Source organism: Pristiophorus japonicus, chromosome 12, assembly GCF_044704955.1.
Source record: "Pristiophorus japonicus isolate sPriJap1 chromosome 12, sPriJap1.hap1, whole genome shotgun sequence".
NCBI classification, from domain to species: Eukaryota; Metazoa; Chordata; class Chondrichthyes; family Pristiophoridae; genus Pristiophorus; species Pristiophorus japonicus.
In genome coordinates, this window is record NC_091988.1 from 51,067,610 (window position 1) to 51,085,616 (window position 18,007).

An 18,007-nucleotide genomic window follows, 5' to 3' on the forward strand; every position below is an offset into this window, starting at 1 on the left:
CTCCTGGTTGACTTTAATGCCAGGGTTGGCAAAAACACAGCCCTCTGGGGAGACATGATTGGCAAGCCAACTCCAGTGGTACCCTACTCCTGACAAAATGTCTAGAACATGAACTCCTCATCACCAACACCCTGTTCCACCAGAAGTACAAATACAAGGCATCGTGGCAACATCCTCGCTCAAAACACTGGCATCTGCTTGACTATGTCATCATCCGAGCCAGGGATCCCAAGGATGTGCGCATCACCCGTGCCATGACAGGAGCTGACGACTGCTGGACGGACCACCGTATAATCCAATCCATCATCAACATTAACATAACCCCAAAGCAGAGGGGACAGCAGAAGCAATGCCACAAAAAGTTAATGCCAGGGCACTGAGAGACCCAGCTAAGAGAGCCCTATACAGCCAGCGCCTCACAGCTAATCTGACATGCCTTAATGACCCTGAGATGCTGAATGCCCACAGCGCTTGGTCTGCCCTCCAGGCCTCTATAACCAGTGCCTGTGAAGAGACACTTGGTCACTCAACCAGAAAACATCAGGACTGGTTTGATGAAAATGATCAGGAGATCGAAGAACTAATAGATTGCAAGCGCAAAGCATTTCTGAGCCTCAAGGAAGAACCCAACTCGGGAGCTGCAAAACAACATTATAGACGGCTCAAAGCTCAGGTCCAACAAAAAGCCTGGGATCTATAGAATAGGTGGTGGATGGAGAAAATACAACAACTGGCCGACAGCCACGATATGCGAGGATTCTTCATTGCAGTCAAGGCCACTTACGGTCCAAACTCCCAAGGCCCCACCCCACCCCTGGCCAAGAATGGGGAAACACTCACCAACGACACCGAGGCTGTCAGGGCCCGATGGAAAGAGCACTTTGAAGATCTCCTCAATCGAGACTCTGTCTTTGACTCGAGTGTTCTCGACTCCATCCTGCAGCATGCGACCCGCCACCAACTAAGTGAAACTCCAATGTTGCACGAGGTAGGCAAAGCCATAAAACAGCTCAAGAATACAAGGCTACGGATGCGGATGGAATCGCTGCTGAGGCGCTAAAGTATGGCGGAGAGGCGCTGTAGGCGCAGATACATGACCTCATCTCTCTCATCTGCAAGGAGGAGCGCATACCGGGAGATCTCAGAGAGGCAGTGATTGTGACCATTTTTTAAAAAGGGAACAAGTCCGACTGCGGCAACTACAGGGGAATCTCCCTGCTATCAGCCACTGGGAAAGTTGTCACTATAGTTCTCCTCAACCGTCTTCTTCCTGTGGCCGAGGAGCTCCTCCCGGAATCACAGTGCGGATTTCGTCCCCTGCAGGGCACAATGGACATGATCTTTGCAGCACGACAGCTGCAGGAAAGATGCAGGGAGCAGTGCCAGCCCTTATATATGGCCGCCTTCGATCTTACAAAGGCCTTTGACACTGTCAACCATGAGGGTTTATGAAGCGTCCTCCTCCATTTCGGATGCCCCCAAAAGTTCGTCAACATCCTTCGCCTGCTTCACGATGACATGCAGGCTGTGATCCTTACCAACGGATCCATTACAGACCCAATTCACCTCCGGACCGGGGTCAAACAGGGCTGCATCATCGCTCCAACCTTCTTCTCAATCTTCCTCGCCGCCATGCTCCACCTCACACTCAACAAGCTCCCCGCTGGAATGGAACTGAACTACAGAACCAGTGGGAAGCTGTTTAACCTACACCGCCTCCAGGCCAGGTCCAAGATCACCCCAACCTCTGTCGTTGAGCTGCAGTACGCAGCCGATGCCTGCGTCTGCGCACATTCTGAGGCTGAACTCCAGGATATAGTCAATGTATTCACTGAGGCATATGAAAGCATGGGCCTAACATCCGTAAGACAAAGGTCCTCCACCAGCCTGTCCCCGTCGCACAGCACTGCCCTCCAATCATCAAGATTCACGACGCGGCCCTCGACAACGTGGACCATTTCCCATATCTTGGGAGCCTCTTATCAACAAAGGCAGACATTGATGCGGAGATTCAACATCGTCTCCAGTGCGCTAGTGCAGCCTTTGGCCATCTGAGGAAAAGAGTCTTTGAAAACCTGACCCTCAAATCTACCACCAAGCTCATGGTCTACAGGGCTGTAGTAATACCCGCCCTCCTGTATGGATCTGAGGCATGGACAATGTATAGAAGGCACCTCAAGTCGCTGGAGATATATCACCAATGATGTTTCCGCAAGATCCTGCAAATCCCCTGGGAGGACAGGTGCACCAACATCAGTGTCCTCGTCCAGGCTAACATCCCAAGTATTGAAACACTGACCACACTTGATCAGCTTTGCTGGGCAGGCCACGTAGTTTGCATGCCAGATACGAGACTCCCTAAGCAAATGCTTTATGTGGAGCTCCTTCATGGTAAACGAACCAAAGGTGGGCAGCGGAAACGTTACAAGGACACCTTAAAGCCTCCCTGGTAAAGTGTGACAACACCACTGACATCTGGGAGACCCTTGCCGAAGACTGCCCGAGGTGGAGAAAGTGCATCTGGGAGGGCGTTGAGCTCTTCGAGTATTAATGCAAAGAGCGTGAAGTGGTCAAGCACAGACAGTGGAAGGAGCACGCGGCAAACCAGCCCCACCCACCCCTTCCCTCGACGAATGTCTGTCCCACCTGTGACAGGATCTGTGACTCTCATATTGAACTGTTCAGCCACCAGAGAACTTACTTTGGGAGTGGAAGCAAATCTTCCTCGATTCCGAGGGACTGCCTTTGATGATGATGATGATTTCTTTAAATGCTTGCCACTGCTTATCTACCGCCATACCTTTTAATCTAATTTTCCAATCTACCTTAGCCAACTTGCCCCTCATACCTATGTAATTGGCTTTGTTTAAATTTAAGACCCTTGTTTCAGACTTAGGCAAGTCACTCTCAAACTTAATGCGCAATTCTATCATATTATGATCACTCTGCCCCAGAGGATCCTTTACTATGGGATTGCTAATTAACCTTGTATCATTATACATAGAAACATAGAAAATAGGTGCAGGAGTAGGCCATTCGGCCCTTCCAGCCTGCACCGCCATTCAATGAGTTCATGGCTGAACATTCAACTTCAGTACCCCATTCCTGCTTTCTCGCCATACCCCTTGATCCCCCTAGTAGTAAGGACCTCATCTAACTCCTTTTTGAATATATTTAGTGAATTGGCCTCAACAACTTTCTGTGGTAGAGAATTCCACAGGTTCACCACTCTCTGGGTGAAGAAGTTCCTCCGCATCTCGGTCCTAAATGGCTTACCCCTTATCCTCAGACTGTGACCTCTGGTTCTGGACTTCCCCAACATTGGGAACATTCTTCCTGCATCTAACCTGTCTAACCCCGTCAGAATTTTAAATGTTTCTATGAGGTCCCCTCTCATTCTTCTGAACTCCAGTGAATACAAGCCCAGTTGATCCAGTCTTTCTTGATAGGTCAGTCCCGCCATCCCGGGAATCAGTCTGGTGAACCTTCGCTGCACTCCCTCAATAGCAAGAATGTCCTTCCTCAGGTTAGGAGACCAAAACTGTACACAATACTCCAGGTGTGGCCTCACCAATGCCCTGTACAACTGTAGCAACACCTCCCTGCCCCTGTACTCAAATCCCCTTGCTATGAAGGCCAACATGCCATTTGCTTTCTTAACCGCCTGCTGCACCTGCATGCCAACCTTCAATGACTGATGTACCATGACACCCAGGTCTCTTTGCACCTCCCCTTTTCCTAATCTGTCACCATTCAGATAATAGTCTGTCTCTCTGTTTTTACCACCAAAGTGGATAACCTCACATTTATCCACATTATACTTCATCTGCCATGCATTTTCCCACTCAGCTAACCTATCCAAGTCACTCTGCAGCCTCACAGCATCCTCCTCGCAGCTCACACTGCCACCCAACTTAGTGTCATCCGCAAATTTGGAGATACTACATTTAATCCCCTCATCTAAATCATTAATGTACAGTGTAAACAGCTGGGGCCCCAGCACAGAACCTTGCGGTACCCCACTAATCACTGCCTGCCATTCTGAAAAGTACCCATTTACTCCTACTCTTTGCTTCCTGTCTGACAACCAGTACAAGATCTAAAATAGCTTGGTCTCTGGTTGGTTCCATGAAAGTATTGTTCTAGGAAACTGTGCCGAATGCATTCCATAAACTTGTCCTCCAGACTACCTTTGCCAATTTGATTTATCCAGTATATATGAAGATTAAAATCCCCCACGATTATTGCATAACCTTTGTTACAAGCTCCTGCTATTTCTTGATTAATATTCTGTCCAACAGTATAGCTATTGTTAGAGGGCCTATATACCACCAGTTTTTTCTGACCCTTGCTGATTCAACTTCCTGATCTTCCGAGCCGAGGTCCTTTCTCTCTACTGTCTTTATGTCATCCTTTATCAGTGCTACCCCCTCCCCCCACCCCTTTTCCATTCTGCCTGTATTTTTGAAATGTGAAGTATCTTGGAACATTTAGTTCCCAACGTTAATCACTTTGCAACCACGTCTCTGTAATGGCTATTAGATCAAACCCATTTATCTCTATTTGTGCCACTAGTTTGTCGATCTTGATACGAATGCTTCATTCATTCAGATAACGAGCCTTTAATTTAAATTGTTTATCATTATTCTCTGCTTTGACTTTATTCTCTGCTGGACTGTTACTGTTAAATTCTCTGGGGTCGAAATTCAGTTTCTACCACCACCCGTTACCACACACAGGAGATGAATAACGGGCGGCAGTGGCCTACTTTTGTCGGTAAGCGCTGTCCACGCCTGCGCAGAAATTCAGTCGGCTTTTTGGCAGAGGCGCCAAGTGCTAACGCTGAACCGGCTAACGCCACCCGCGTCGTGACATCATCCAGCGTGCAATGCCACCTTGGCGCCTCTATCGCGATATTTAGTTTGAACGTTGGCCTTCCCTATAAAAGTGGTGAGTAAACAGTGGAACTCGGGCGGAATCGACCAGAGAGCAAGGTACGTTTTTTTCTTTCTTTATTTCTTCATTTTTTCATTCGTGTTAATAGTGGGAAAGTTTGAATGTGGGTCAGAGAAGTTTGAAGATTTTTTTCTTTCTTCCCATTTTCCAGCAAGCATGGCGGCGGCTTCCCGATGCAAAATTCAGTAGGCCTCCCCATCTGAGGATGAGTGTGCAACACCATTTTTTGGCGCTGCTTTCTCATCTTTGGGTGCAAAAACTGAATTTCGCTGTCGGAGCCTGCACCTAATGCCTGTTGGTAAAATCAGCACTCAGGCGGTGATACCACCTCAAAAACGGCGGTACCAAATTTTGATCCCCCTGTCCCTTCCTGTCACACTCTGCTTATTTTCACTCAAATTGCTACACTGCTCTATTGTTTTGACCGTTCTCTTTACATTTCTAAATTTCCCCATAGCCAACACCTTCCCCCTTTTTAAAAAAAGTTTAAAGCCCTATCTGCAGCTCTAGTTATTCAATTCGCCAGGACACTGGTCCCAGCCTGGTTTAAGTGGAGCCGGTCCCAACTGAACAGCTCCCTCTTTCCCCAGTAGTGGTGCCAGTGGCCCATGAATTGAAACCCCTTCTTCCCACACCACTCTTTGAGCCATGCATTTAACTACGGGATTCTCTTTCGCGGCTGCAGAGAACAGTATCTATCCTCCTGACTATACTGTCCCCTACCGCTACCACATTCCTTCCTTCTCCTCCCACTTGGATGGTGCCATGATCAGATTGCTCATCCTCCCTGCAGACCTTTTCCTCATCCATACAGGTAGCAAGTACCTCATACCTGTTGCACAAGGTCAAGGACTGAGGCACCTCCATCACTGCATCCTGGGCCCCCATACCTTCCTGACTCACAGTCACACCCTCCAGTCCATGACCATTAACTAACTCTAAAGTACTACTTAACCTAAAGGGTGTGACTGCCTCCTGGAACCAAGTGTCCAGGTAAATCTCCCCCTCCCTGATGCATCGCAATATATGCAACTCGTACTCCAGCTCAACGACTCTGAGCTGAAGTTCCTCGAGTTGCAGGTACTTACCGCAGATGTGGTTGTTCAGGATCACAATGCTCTCCACAAACTCCCACATGCTGCAGTTATGACACAACACCGGCCCTGCCATCTTTAACCTTGTTTTATTTATTAATTACTTGGTTAAGGCATTTATTCAATCGATATTTTAGTTTTATTGATTGAAAACTTTAAACTAGTAGGGGAAGGATCTACAAGAAATATAACCTGCCTAAATATTTTTTTAAAAACATGAAAAGAAAGCATAGGAAAGAATAAAGTAGAGAGGACATTGCTGGCCCTTGACCTTATAGAACAGACATCTAAAAAGATGGCTAAACATAAAGTGATCAGAAGTCCTATTAAAAACGAGTTAACTTGTCTGTACAGCAATGCACAGTGTCTGTAATAAAACAGGAGAGCTAGAGGCAAACATGCGTTGCGCAGAACCAGACATAGTAGGGATTACTGAGACATGGCTACTGAAAAATCAGGACTGGGAATTAACCATTGCAGGGTATAACATATTTAGAAAAGATAAAGAGAGGGAAAAGGAGAGGTGGAGTAGCTGTACTTATTAAGGATAACATAATGGCAACGAAAAAGGGCGCAGCTATCAGCAAGACAAAAATAGAATCCATATGCATAGAGATAAAATATAATAAAGAATCAATCACACTATTAGGTGTAATCTACAGACCACGCAATAGTGGAACGGAGGTGGAGGAAGAAATATGCAGTCAAATTAGTGAAATGAGCAAAAAACATAGAATAATAATCATGGGGGTTTGAAGCACCCTGATATTAATTGGACAGAAGAGGTAGGTAAAAGGGATAAGGGAATGGAGTTCCTACAATGTGTACAGGACTCCTTTCTAATTCAATATGTAAAAGCCCAACAAGGGAGCATTCGCTATTGGGATCTAGTAATGTGCAATCAATCAGAACAGATAAGAGAAGTAAAAGTAGGGGAGCATCTAGGCAATAGTGACCATAATATAATACGCTTTAATATGATAATTGTGAAGGACATAAGTATGACAAAAACCTAGGCAACAGATGGAAGTAAAGCTGATTTTGAGGGGCTGAGAATAGAACTTAGGAAAATAAAATGGGCAACAATATTGGCAAAAAAACAATATATACCATCAATGGGAAACCTTTAAAGCGATGTTCAACAGAGTGCAGGAACAATATATTCCTCTAAAAGGAAAGAACAAACTAAACACTAATGAGATTCCATGGATGAATAAAGCCATAAAGGAACTGTTGAGGGTAAGGATAGAGGCATACATTAAATACATAGAACAGCAGGGGAGTGCATTATAAAGGAGAATATGAAAAGATTAGGAGAGAAGTCAATAAAACAAATAGGAACTATGAAATGGAATTATCAAGGAACATAAATCAAAATTGTAAAATATTTTACAGGCACATCAATAAAAAAGGAAGGTTAGAATGGGAATAAGGCCATTAAGGGATAGACAGGATAATACCACAGATAATGATAGAGAGATGGCAGAACTATTAAATAATTATTTTGCTTCAGTATTTACCTGGGAGATAGAATAGGTGGATGTGCCATTGGACGATGAGATTAGTAATGAGATAAGAGCATCTAAAATAAAAAAGGGAATATATTAAATAAACTAATCAAACTCAAAGAGGATAACCCCCTGGTCCAGATGGATTGCATCCACACATTTTAAAAGAATCTAGGGAAGAGAAAGCAGAGGCATTACTACATATATTTAATAATTCGTTAGAAAAAGGTGTGGTGCCAGAGGACTGGTGGATAGCTAACGTAATACCTATATTTCAGAAGGGTAATAGAACATGTCCAGGGAATTATAGACTAGTCAGCTTAAAATTGGTGGTAGGAAAAATAATGGAATCCTTACTAAAGGAGAAAATAGAACATCTAAAAACCAAAAATATAATAATGAATAGTCAGCATGGATTTCAAAAGGGAAAGTCTTGCTTGACCAACCTCATTGAATTTTTTGAAGAGGTAACAGAGAGAGTAGACAATGGTAATGCAGTAGATGTAATTTATCTAAATTTTCAAATGGCCTTCAATAAGGTACCCCATAATAGACTAATGATCAAGGACAGAGAATGCGGAGTCAGGGGACAAGTAGCAGAATGGATTAGCTGGCTTCAAGACAGAAAGCAGAGAGTAGTGGTAAAAGGTAGCTATTCACAGTGGCAGAATGTGGGTAATAATGTTCCATAAGGATCAATGCTGGGACCACTGTTGTTCACAATTTATATTAATGATTTAAACTTTGGAATCAAAAACGCAATTTCTAAATTTGCGGATGACACCAAATTTGGAGGGGGGGTTAGTCAATACTGAAGAGGGCTATAACAAATTACAGGAGGACAATAATAAACACGCAGAATGAACATGTAATTGCCAAATGAAGTTCAACACAGACAAATGTGAGGTATTACATTTTGGTAGGAAAAATAGGAAGGTCATTAATATTTGGAGGGTGAGAGTATAGGTGGGGTAGAGTAACAAAGGGATCTCGGAGTACAAATACACAAACCACTAAAAATTGCAACACAGATTATCAAGGCCATAAAAAAAGCAAACCAAGCACCAGGGTTTATTTCTAGAGGTATAGAATAGAAAAGTAGGGAAGTTATGCTGAACCTGTATCGAACCTTGGTTAGACCACACTTAGAGTACTGCGTACTGTTCAGGTCGCCATATTATAAAAAGGATATAGAGTTACTGGAGAAGGTGCAGAGAAGATTTGCAAGGATGATACCAGAAATGCGAGGGTATGCACATCAGGAAAGGATGAACAGGCTGGGTCTCTTTTCTCTTGAAAAATGAAGGCTGAGGGGTGACCTAATAGAGGTCTTTAAAATTATGAAATGTTTTGATAGAGTAGATAGAGAGAGAATGTTTCCACTTGTGGGGAAGAGCATAACTAGAGGCCATCAATATAATATAGCCACTAAGAAATCCAATTGGGAATTCAGAATAAACCTCTTTACACAAAGAGTGTTGAGAATGTGGAACTCGCTACCTCAGGGAGTGGTTGAAACAAATAGTATAGATGCATTTAAGGGGAGGCTTGACAAGCATATGAGGATTATGTTGATAGATTTAGATCAGTAAAGATGGGATGAGGCTCAAGTGGAGCATAAACACCGCATGGACGGGTTGGGCCGAATGGCCTGTTTCTGTGTCGTATATCCTATGTTATGTAATCCTATGTAATATCTTTAAGTTATTAATTTAATAAGTACTAGCCAGTTACAGTTTCTCAGCTCTTAATTCAACCCCCTTCCCTAACTTATAGAGCACAAAAAAAGGTGTAATACTCACCAACCAATCTCCTACCTGCTCTCCTGTAACGTCACTCTTGGACTTTTCGTTGTTGTTTTTGAATCGGAGCCTCGCGGCTGACACTGCTTTAGCCCCTCGCTGCTGTTTTAATTCAGGTCCGCTCTCGGGTCGCTCTTTATCCCCTCACCACTGCCGCTGCTTTTGCTGTTGTGTGACGTCACTCCTTGTTTTTTGGAAATCGTCGAAGGTCCCACAGCCGCGAGTTAAGCACCCTTTTAGAGTCCCTACATGTGTTATTGCGCAAAAGTGAGAACTGGGTATGGGGAAAAAAAACAAGTAATTGCTTTTGAGAAAGCCAGAAACATTTTATGCTCCAACAAGCTGCTTGTATTGTATAACCCGTGTAAAAGACTTTTGCTAGCATGTGACACATCGTCGTACGGAGTCGGGTGTGTATTACAACAAGCTAACATTGCGTGGAAGTTGCAACCTATCGCCTATGTTTCCAGGAGCTTGTTTAAGGCCGAGAGGGCCTACAGCATGATTGAGAAAGAGGCATTAACGTGTGTGTTCGGGGTAAAGAAAATGCATCAGTACCTGTTTGACCTCAAATTTGAGCTGGAAACCGATCACAAGCCCCTCACATCCCTGTTCGCTGAAAACAAGGGGATAAATACTAATGCCTCAGCCCGTATACAACTATATCAGCATATAACTATACCATCCGCCACAGGCCAGGCACCGAGAACTGTGCGGATGCTCTCAGTCGGCTACCATTGCCCACCACGGGGATGGAAATGGCGCAGCCTGCAAACTTGTTGATGGTGGCGCAGCCCGCAGACTTGTTGACGGTCATGGAAGCGTTTGAAAATGATAAATCACCTGTCACGACCCGCCAGATTAGAACTTGGACCAGCCAAGATCCTTTGCTGTCCCGAGTAAAAAACTGTGTACTGCATGGGATCTGGGCCAGCATCCCCGTTGAAATACAAGAGCCAATCAAGCCGTTCCAGTGGTGAAAGGACGAGCTGTCCATTCAGGCAGACTGCCTGTTATGGGGTAACCGTGTAGTGCTACCAAAAAAGGGCAGGGAGACGTTCATCTCGGATCTCTACAGCCCACACCGGGTATTGTAATGATGAAAGTGATAGCCAGATCCCACGTGTGGTGGCCTGGTATCGACTCTGACTTGGAGTCCTGTGTACGGCAATGCAGCGTATGTGCTCAGTTGAGCAACGCGCCCAGAGAGGCCCCACTAAGTCTGTGGTCCTGGCCCTCCAGACCATGGTTGAAGATCCATGTCAACTATGCGGGCCGGTGTCTCGGTAAAATGTTCCTGGTGGTGGTGGATGCTTTTTCAAAATGGATTGAATGTAAAATAATGTCGGGAAACACCGCCACTGCCACCATTGAAAGCCTGAGGGCCATGTTTGCCACCCATGGCCTGCCTGACATACTGGTCAGTGACAACGGACCATGTTTCACCAGTGCCGAATTTAAAGCATTCATGACCCGCAATGGGATCAAACATGTCACCTCGGCCCCGTTCAAACCAGCCTCCAATGGGCAGGCAGAGCGGGCAGTACAAACAATCAAACAGAGCCTTAAACGAGTCACAGAAGGCTCACTCCAAACCTGCCTGTCCCGAGTACTGCTCAGCTACCGCACGAGACCCCACTCACTCACAGGGATGCCACTGGCTGAACGACTCATGAAAAGGACACTTAAAACTAGACTCTCGCTGGTTCACCCCAACCTGCATGATCAGGTAGAGAGCAGGCGGCAGCAACAAAATGTAAACGATGGTCACGCCACTGTGTTACGGGAAATTAATCTGAATGACCCTGTGTCTGTGCTAAACTATGGACATGGTCCCAAGTGGATCGCGGGCACGGTGATAGCTAAAGAAGGGAATAGGGTGTTTGTCGTCAAACTAGACAATGGACAAATTTGCAGAAAGCACCTGGACCAAATCGAGGCTGACTGCCCTGAACAACCCACAGCAGACACCACCTTTTTCGAGCGCACAACACACACCCAATGGATCAACGACACCACGCCGGACCAGGAAATCGAACCCATCATGCCCAACAGCCCAGCAAGGCCAGGCTCACCTAGCAGCCCTGCAGGGCCAACAACATGCCAGCCCAGTGAGGGCACAGCCAACACACCAGAACAGACATTTATACAGAGGCGGTCTACCAGGGAAAGAAAGGCTCCTGGCTGCCTCACCTTGTAAATAGTTTTCACTTTGACTTTGGGGGGGGGGGGGGAGTGATGATGTGTATCTGTAAAGCATGCACTCCCATGTTCCGCCACCAGGGAGCTTACCCCCTGAAGTCCCAAGGGATCCCAGCATCCCTTGGGAGCACTGTATATAAGCCGGCCCCTAAGGCCTCTTCCTCACTCTGGAGTGTCTTATTAAAGACTGAGGTCACTGTTACTTTAACCTCCCTGTGTGCAGCCTCATCTGTGTTAGGAACAGAATAGTATCAATTTCTGTAGTCCAAATATTTGATCGGTTTACTTGGACTCATGTCTAAAAATTATGCCAAAATCCTTTGCTAGTACAGATTCCAACATTTAATGTTTCAATGGCGGTGCAGGCTCAAAGGGCCGAATGGCCTACTCCTGCATCTATTTTCTATGTTTCTGTTTCTATGTAATCCCAACCAGCCCTGCTAATATTGGGCCTGACATCTTATGGTTCTCTTTGCCCGAGACAAGACCCTCCGTACAATGCGATTTCATAGCAACAGTGGCACCACTGAAAAATAATTAGTTTTATGCAAAGTGCTTTGGGATATTTCTAAGAGGTATGATAAAGCACTGATAATGTTGATCATCTTAGCTTCTAATATTTTTAAAAATTAATTTTAATCGGCTTAACCTTGCTTCAGTTATGAATCTCCTCTTAGGTTTGTTATTGTAGAAATATTGCTAATCTGCCTTGTATGTGTGATGTTGACTTCTTGATTCTTATTTGTATTTTTGCATCAGATTTTTTTCTTCACATATTGTAACTAATATAATTCAAAAATTCCAAGGATAAACCAAAATAGATGACTACTAAAGGGCATTAGTTGTACAAGTTAGGTCTGACATTACAAGGCATTTTGTGGGAATTGAACCTTTTGCTTCTTGGCTATATTCGTATTTATGTTGCCACCAACTGTTTTCTAAAACACATGTAATGCTGCTGTGTTACTGCATAAACTGTACCTCTCTTTTGTTAAAGATGCTGTTGCTGACCAGGGGAAAATAATCTTGTCTTCTCCATGAAAGACTGTAATCACTTCAGTCGATACTTCCACTTTTACATCCATTTTGTTGTTCACAATTCCAAACTTTCCAAAGTATGTGTTTATTTTCTCGTTATTTTCTATTTTCTTCTCTCCAATTAACTGTCCATTTACCACAAAGCCTGCACATAAATTTAAACACACATTAATTAATGTTAATCAATTGTGACAATGTCAAATTCAAATCTGCGTGATCACTTTTTCATAAAAAGAAATTATGATTGTAAAGAGCCGGTTATATGGAGGAGCCAACAAACTAGTGATCTTATGGATCAGCGGAATTGTTGATATATGTACAATGTCTCAAAGCCGCCAACCTTGGGACCGAGACCGTGCCAATTTTTGGATTTTTCCGGATTTTGGACAAGAAAATCAAGAGCTACCGAGATAGACAAAGTACTATTGATGGCGTGGGTCAGGTCGGGTCGAGGGTCATTCGGCAAAGCTCGGCAAGGCTCGGACCGATTGCATGCCATTTATAACATAACGGTGAAGCCGATAACTAGTCCGGCCCCCGGTTTCTGGACAATAATTCCAAATTTTATTTTACTGATTATCAAATGGGATTTTCTCAAAAATGTTCGGTTTTCGGACAGCCGGATTTGATACCTGTAGCTGAGAAAAAGAATGAAATGCTCGGACTGGGATGCAACAGTTTAGTTATGTTGTTATGGGGAATCCCCCGCCACACCACCTATGTCATTTCTAGAAAAAGCTCCTTTTGATTACATTTATATGTAAATTACATTAAGGAACATTAACTAAGTTGACAAAAATCTTGCTATAAAATAAAAAGAAAATAACTTCAAACGCTGAAAATCTGAAACAAAACATGAAACACTGGAACACGCAGATCAGTCAGTTCGAACCAAGGGTTGCACACCCAAAACATCGCCACCTGTCCTGTCTCTTTTTAGATGCTGATTGATCTGCTGAGCATTTCTAGAGTTTTACGTTTTTATGACAATATTTTCTCTGAAAGGAACAAAGTACAGTGGAAATTTTACCTTACATCTCAACATTGCCCTGTAAATACTAATATTATAGATACGTGACAATCATAGAATCATAGAAATTTACAGCACGGAAGGAGGCCATTTCGGCCCACCGTGTCTGTGCCGGCCTAATCCCACTTTCCAGCTCTTGGTCCGTAGCCGTTTAGATTACGGCACTTCAAGTGCACATCCAAGTACTTTTTAAAAGTGGTGAGGGTTTCTGCCTCTATCACCCTTTCAGGCAGTGAGTCCCAGACCCACACCAACCTCTGAGTGAAAGAATTTCCCCTCTAATCCCCTCTAAACCTCCTACCAATTACTTTAAATCTATGCCCCCTGGTTGTTGATCCCTCTGCTAAGGGATATAGGTCCTTCCTATCCACTGTATCTAGGCCCCTCATAATTTTATACACCTCAATAAGGTCTCCTCTCAGCCTCTTTTTTTTCCAAAGGAAACAAATGCAGCTTTTCCAATCTTTCTTCAGCTAAAATTCTCCAGTCCAAGCAACACCCTCATAAATCTCCTCTGTACCCTCTCTAGTGCAATCACATCTTTCCTGTAATGTAGTGACCAGAACTGCAAGCAGTACTCCAGCTGTGGCCTAACTAGTGTTTTATACAGTTCAAGCATAACCTCCCTGCTATTATATTTTATACCTCGGCTAATAAAGGCAAGTATTCCGTATGCCTTCTTAACCATCTTATGCCAAGAAGGCACCTGGCCTACTACCTTCAGGGATCTGTGGACATGCACTTCAAGGTCCCTTTGTTCCTCTACACTTCTCAGTGTCCTACCATTTAATGTGTATTCACTTGCCTTGTTAGCCCTCCCCAAATGCATTACCTCACACTTCTCCAGATTGAATTCTATTTGCCACTGTTCTGCCCACCTGACCAGTTCATTGATATCTTCTTGCAGTCTACAGCTTTCTTCTTCATTATCAACCACACAGCCAATTTTTGTATCATCTGCAAACTTTTTAATCATACCCCTACATTCAATTCTAAATCATTGATATATACAACAAAAGCAAGGGACCTAGTAGTACTGAGCCCTGCGGAACCCCACTGGAGACAGCCTACCAGTCACAAAAATACCCATCGACCATTACCCTTTGCTTCCTGCCTCTGAGCCAATTTTGGATCCAACTTGCCACTTTGCCTTGGATCCCAAGGGCTTTTACTTTCGTGCCCAGTCTGTCATGTGAGTTTTTATCAAAAGCCTTGCTAAAATCCATATACATTACATCAAATGCACTACCCTCATCGAGCCTCCTTGTTACCGCCTCAAAAAATTCAATCAAGTTAGTCAGACACGACCTTCCCTTAACAAATCCATGCTGATTGTCCTTGATTAATCCGTGTCTTTCTAAATGAAGACTTATCCTATCCCTCCAAATTTTCTTCTATAATTTTCCCACCACCAAGATTAGGCTGACTGCCCTGTAATTACTCGGTCTATCCCTTTCTCCCTTTTTAAAGAACGCTACAATGTTAGCAGTCCTCCAATCCTCCGACACCACACCTGCAGTCAGAGAGGATTGGAAAATGATGGTCAGAGCCTCTGCTATTTCCTCTTGTGCTTCTCTTAACAGCCTGGGCCACTTTGAATACAAAATACTTCTTGTATATAAATTCAACCAAAATATTTTCTATAAAATTGACATTGTGATACTAAGCAGTTGATAAACTGTAAGTAAACAAGGTTTTGAGTCTCTATAAGGACAACAGGGATGGAAGGGATTCAGTGAAGTGGCCATGATGTCAAGGATGGCAAATTACAAGAAAGCCCAACTCAATGTCCTTTATTGTTGCAAGGCTACTTCAAAGAGCCCATGAGTAAAAGTGAGAGACAATAATGAAGAACTTAGTGGAAACATCAAGTGAATTATCCATAACATTTGTATGAAACAGAAGTGCACTTAAAAAGGCCACTTCATATAGTTAGAATCATAGAATCATAGAAATTCACAGCACAGAAGGAGGCCATTTGACCCATTGTGACGGTGCCAGCCGACAAACAGCTAACCAGCCTAATCCCACTTTCCAGCTCTTGGTCTGTAGCCCTGTAGGTTACGGCACTTCAAGTGCATATCCAAATACTTTTTAAATGTGGTGAAGGTTTCTGCCTCTAACAACCTTTCATGCAGTGAGTTCCAGACCTGCACCACTCACTGGGTGAAGAAATTTCCTCTCAAATCCCCTCTAAATCTTGTACCAATTACTTTAAATCCATGCCCCCTGGTTCGTGACCCCTCTGCGAAGGGAAATAGGCCTGTTCTATCCATTCCCTTATAATTTTATACACCTGAATAAGGTCTCCTTTTAGCCTCCTCTGTTCGAAAGAAAACAAAGCCAGCCTATCGAATCTTTCCTCACAGCTAAAATTCTCTTGTAAATCTCCTCTGTACCCTCTCTAGTGCATTACACGGGACTGTCAATTCAAAAGACTGCTTCAAATTTTGGCCCTATCTGACAGTTATGTTGAAATGTGGAAAAGCACAAAATAAATCTAAGGCATTGTTTTTGTACACCTCTCACTACAAATAACACCTGTGCTATTATTTCCTTGTTATTTCTCTTTTTAAATCCATAAATATTTTTCTATCAGATCTTCCTTTATCAACCAGCAATGTGGGTAGGTCAAACAGTATACTGCCAGAATGGGCAGCTTTAATGTCACTGTATGACCTGTTGACTCAAGGTACGTTTCTGTTTGGTAGCAATGCACAGCTATTTTTCCTTTTTTGTTACAGCTTGAGACACAGTATTCACCTACCTGTATATGGATCCGTGACCAGATTTAGAATTGCGCCTGGTTTCCCATCAATGTTGAAACAAATGGCATCATTGCGATTGTTCATTGAAATGATAAAATGAGGATCGCTGTCAACTTGAAAAATATGTCAAAGTTTTACAATATTTAAGTCATTGCCACAACATTTAAATTATTACCACCTTTATGTAAAACACGTTTTGAGTCCAGGACACTTCACGGCAGAAATTCAGCCCCGCGGGAAACCTGATGCACCTACCTTTTTCAAAGTGTTTTTACTGCCATTTCGGATGAGGTCGCCTCTTTCCTGAAATTTCAGCTCTTTTTTTTTTTTTAAATTCGTAGCCAATCGTTCCAATTCTTTGTCAAATCACAAACGCCAGAGGTCACCTTGCACCTGTCAAGGATCACTCTGCGCCAATGCTCTTAGCCAAAAGGCCTAGAGCCACTGCACCGTTCCTGGAAGTACTGCAATACCAGGTTCGTGCCATGGAGGTGGATGGGTCAGGTCCCCCACACACCTCCGTGGAGGTGGATGGGTCAACCCTCCCCACCCACCTCCTGTTTCCAAAAATGCAAGCATATACTTGTCTTTTTTTTTAAGCGGCCAGGAAGCCAATCATAATGTGGGTGGAATTGCGGCAGTAAGTGCTGATGAGGGGCGGAAGTGGAAGCAGGACGGATGCAGCGGAGCGGTGGTGACATCATTGCGTGTCTGCACCTGCAACTCCCCTCGTTTAAAGGGGGGAGAGTCGGCGATTATTTAGGAATGGCCACTGGGCCACCAGGGAGGGTTTCGGCCGGGCCAGTGGCCTGGCACCCAAGAGGGGCTGCCAAGCTGCCTATTGGCATTTGCCTCTCCCAGGAGATTACATAGCTGCGAGGGTGGAGGAAGGGAAGAAGATTTAAGTCATGTTGCTCCATTCATCATGAGTGAGAGGCACACTTGATGGACCAGCTGGTCTTTCCTTTCACATGCTTGTATGTAAATGTACACGGTTGAAAGTTATATTAACACAACTATATGGAACAATAAATGGTCAAGCTGCGTCTTACCAGAAGTGGAAAGTTGTGTGAGACCTGTAGATACAAATATGAGAATTAATGTGTAATCAAGTAACTAATGTAGCTTAAGGAATTGTCACTGAACATCACTGCTGTATCTTCGAGGTTACAGGGAATAAGTATGTTTATCAGGTGTGCCAATTAAAAAGATCATTGCTTTTGCAAATAATTAAAGTAGTTACAAAGGAAAAAAAAACTGCTTACAATTGTTGGGTGATTTGTATTTGACAAAGAAACTCTTGCATTACTATTGTACTTCATCAAATCTCTCAAACATCTCACAATGAGATAAAATGTGTTTCAAAAAAACTTACGTGGGGCAAGATTGTAATTGACCCACGGTCCTGTTGAAAAAGAAATTAAAACTTTTAGCTATTTCTAAAAAATGTGTTTCTAGCATATCTCCATAAAGGCAAATTTAGTGCATTCCGGAAAGAATTATATAATTTTTTTAAAAGTATTTGTTACATTCTAAATCTAATTGTTAGCTGTATATAGTTCGATGACTTGGGAAGAACTGATAAAATTGTTTGATCAATTTGATTGTT

General features: G+C 43.7%; 1 protein-coding gene across 1 annotated transcript in view; it reads right to left on the bottom strand.

Moving 5' to 3' along the window:
• Positions 1-18,007, bottom strand: part of LOC139276762 (inter-alpha-trypsin inhibitor heavy chain H3-like) — a 202,633-nt gene that overhangs the window by 19,592 nt on the left and 165,034 nt on the right. Inside the window, exons 18-19 of the mRNA XM_070894771.1 lie at positions 16,398-16,511; positions 12,544-12,745 (exon numbers count right to left, since the gene is read on the bottom strand). Of these exons, the coding sequence (XP_070750872.1) occupies positions 12,544-12,745; positions 16,398-16,511 (316 nt within the window). The remainder of the gene's footprint in view (positions 1-12,543; positions 12,746-16,397; positions 16,512-18,007) is intronic.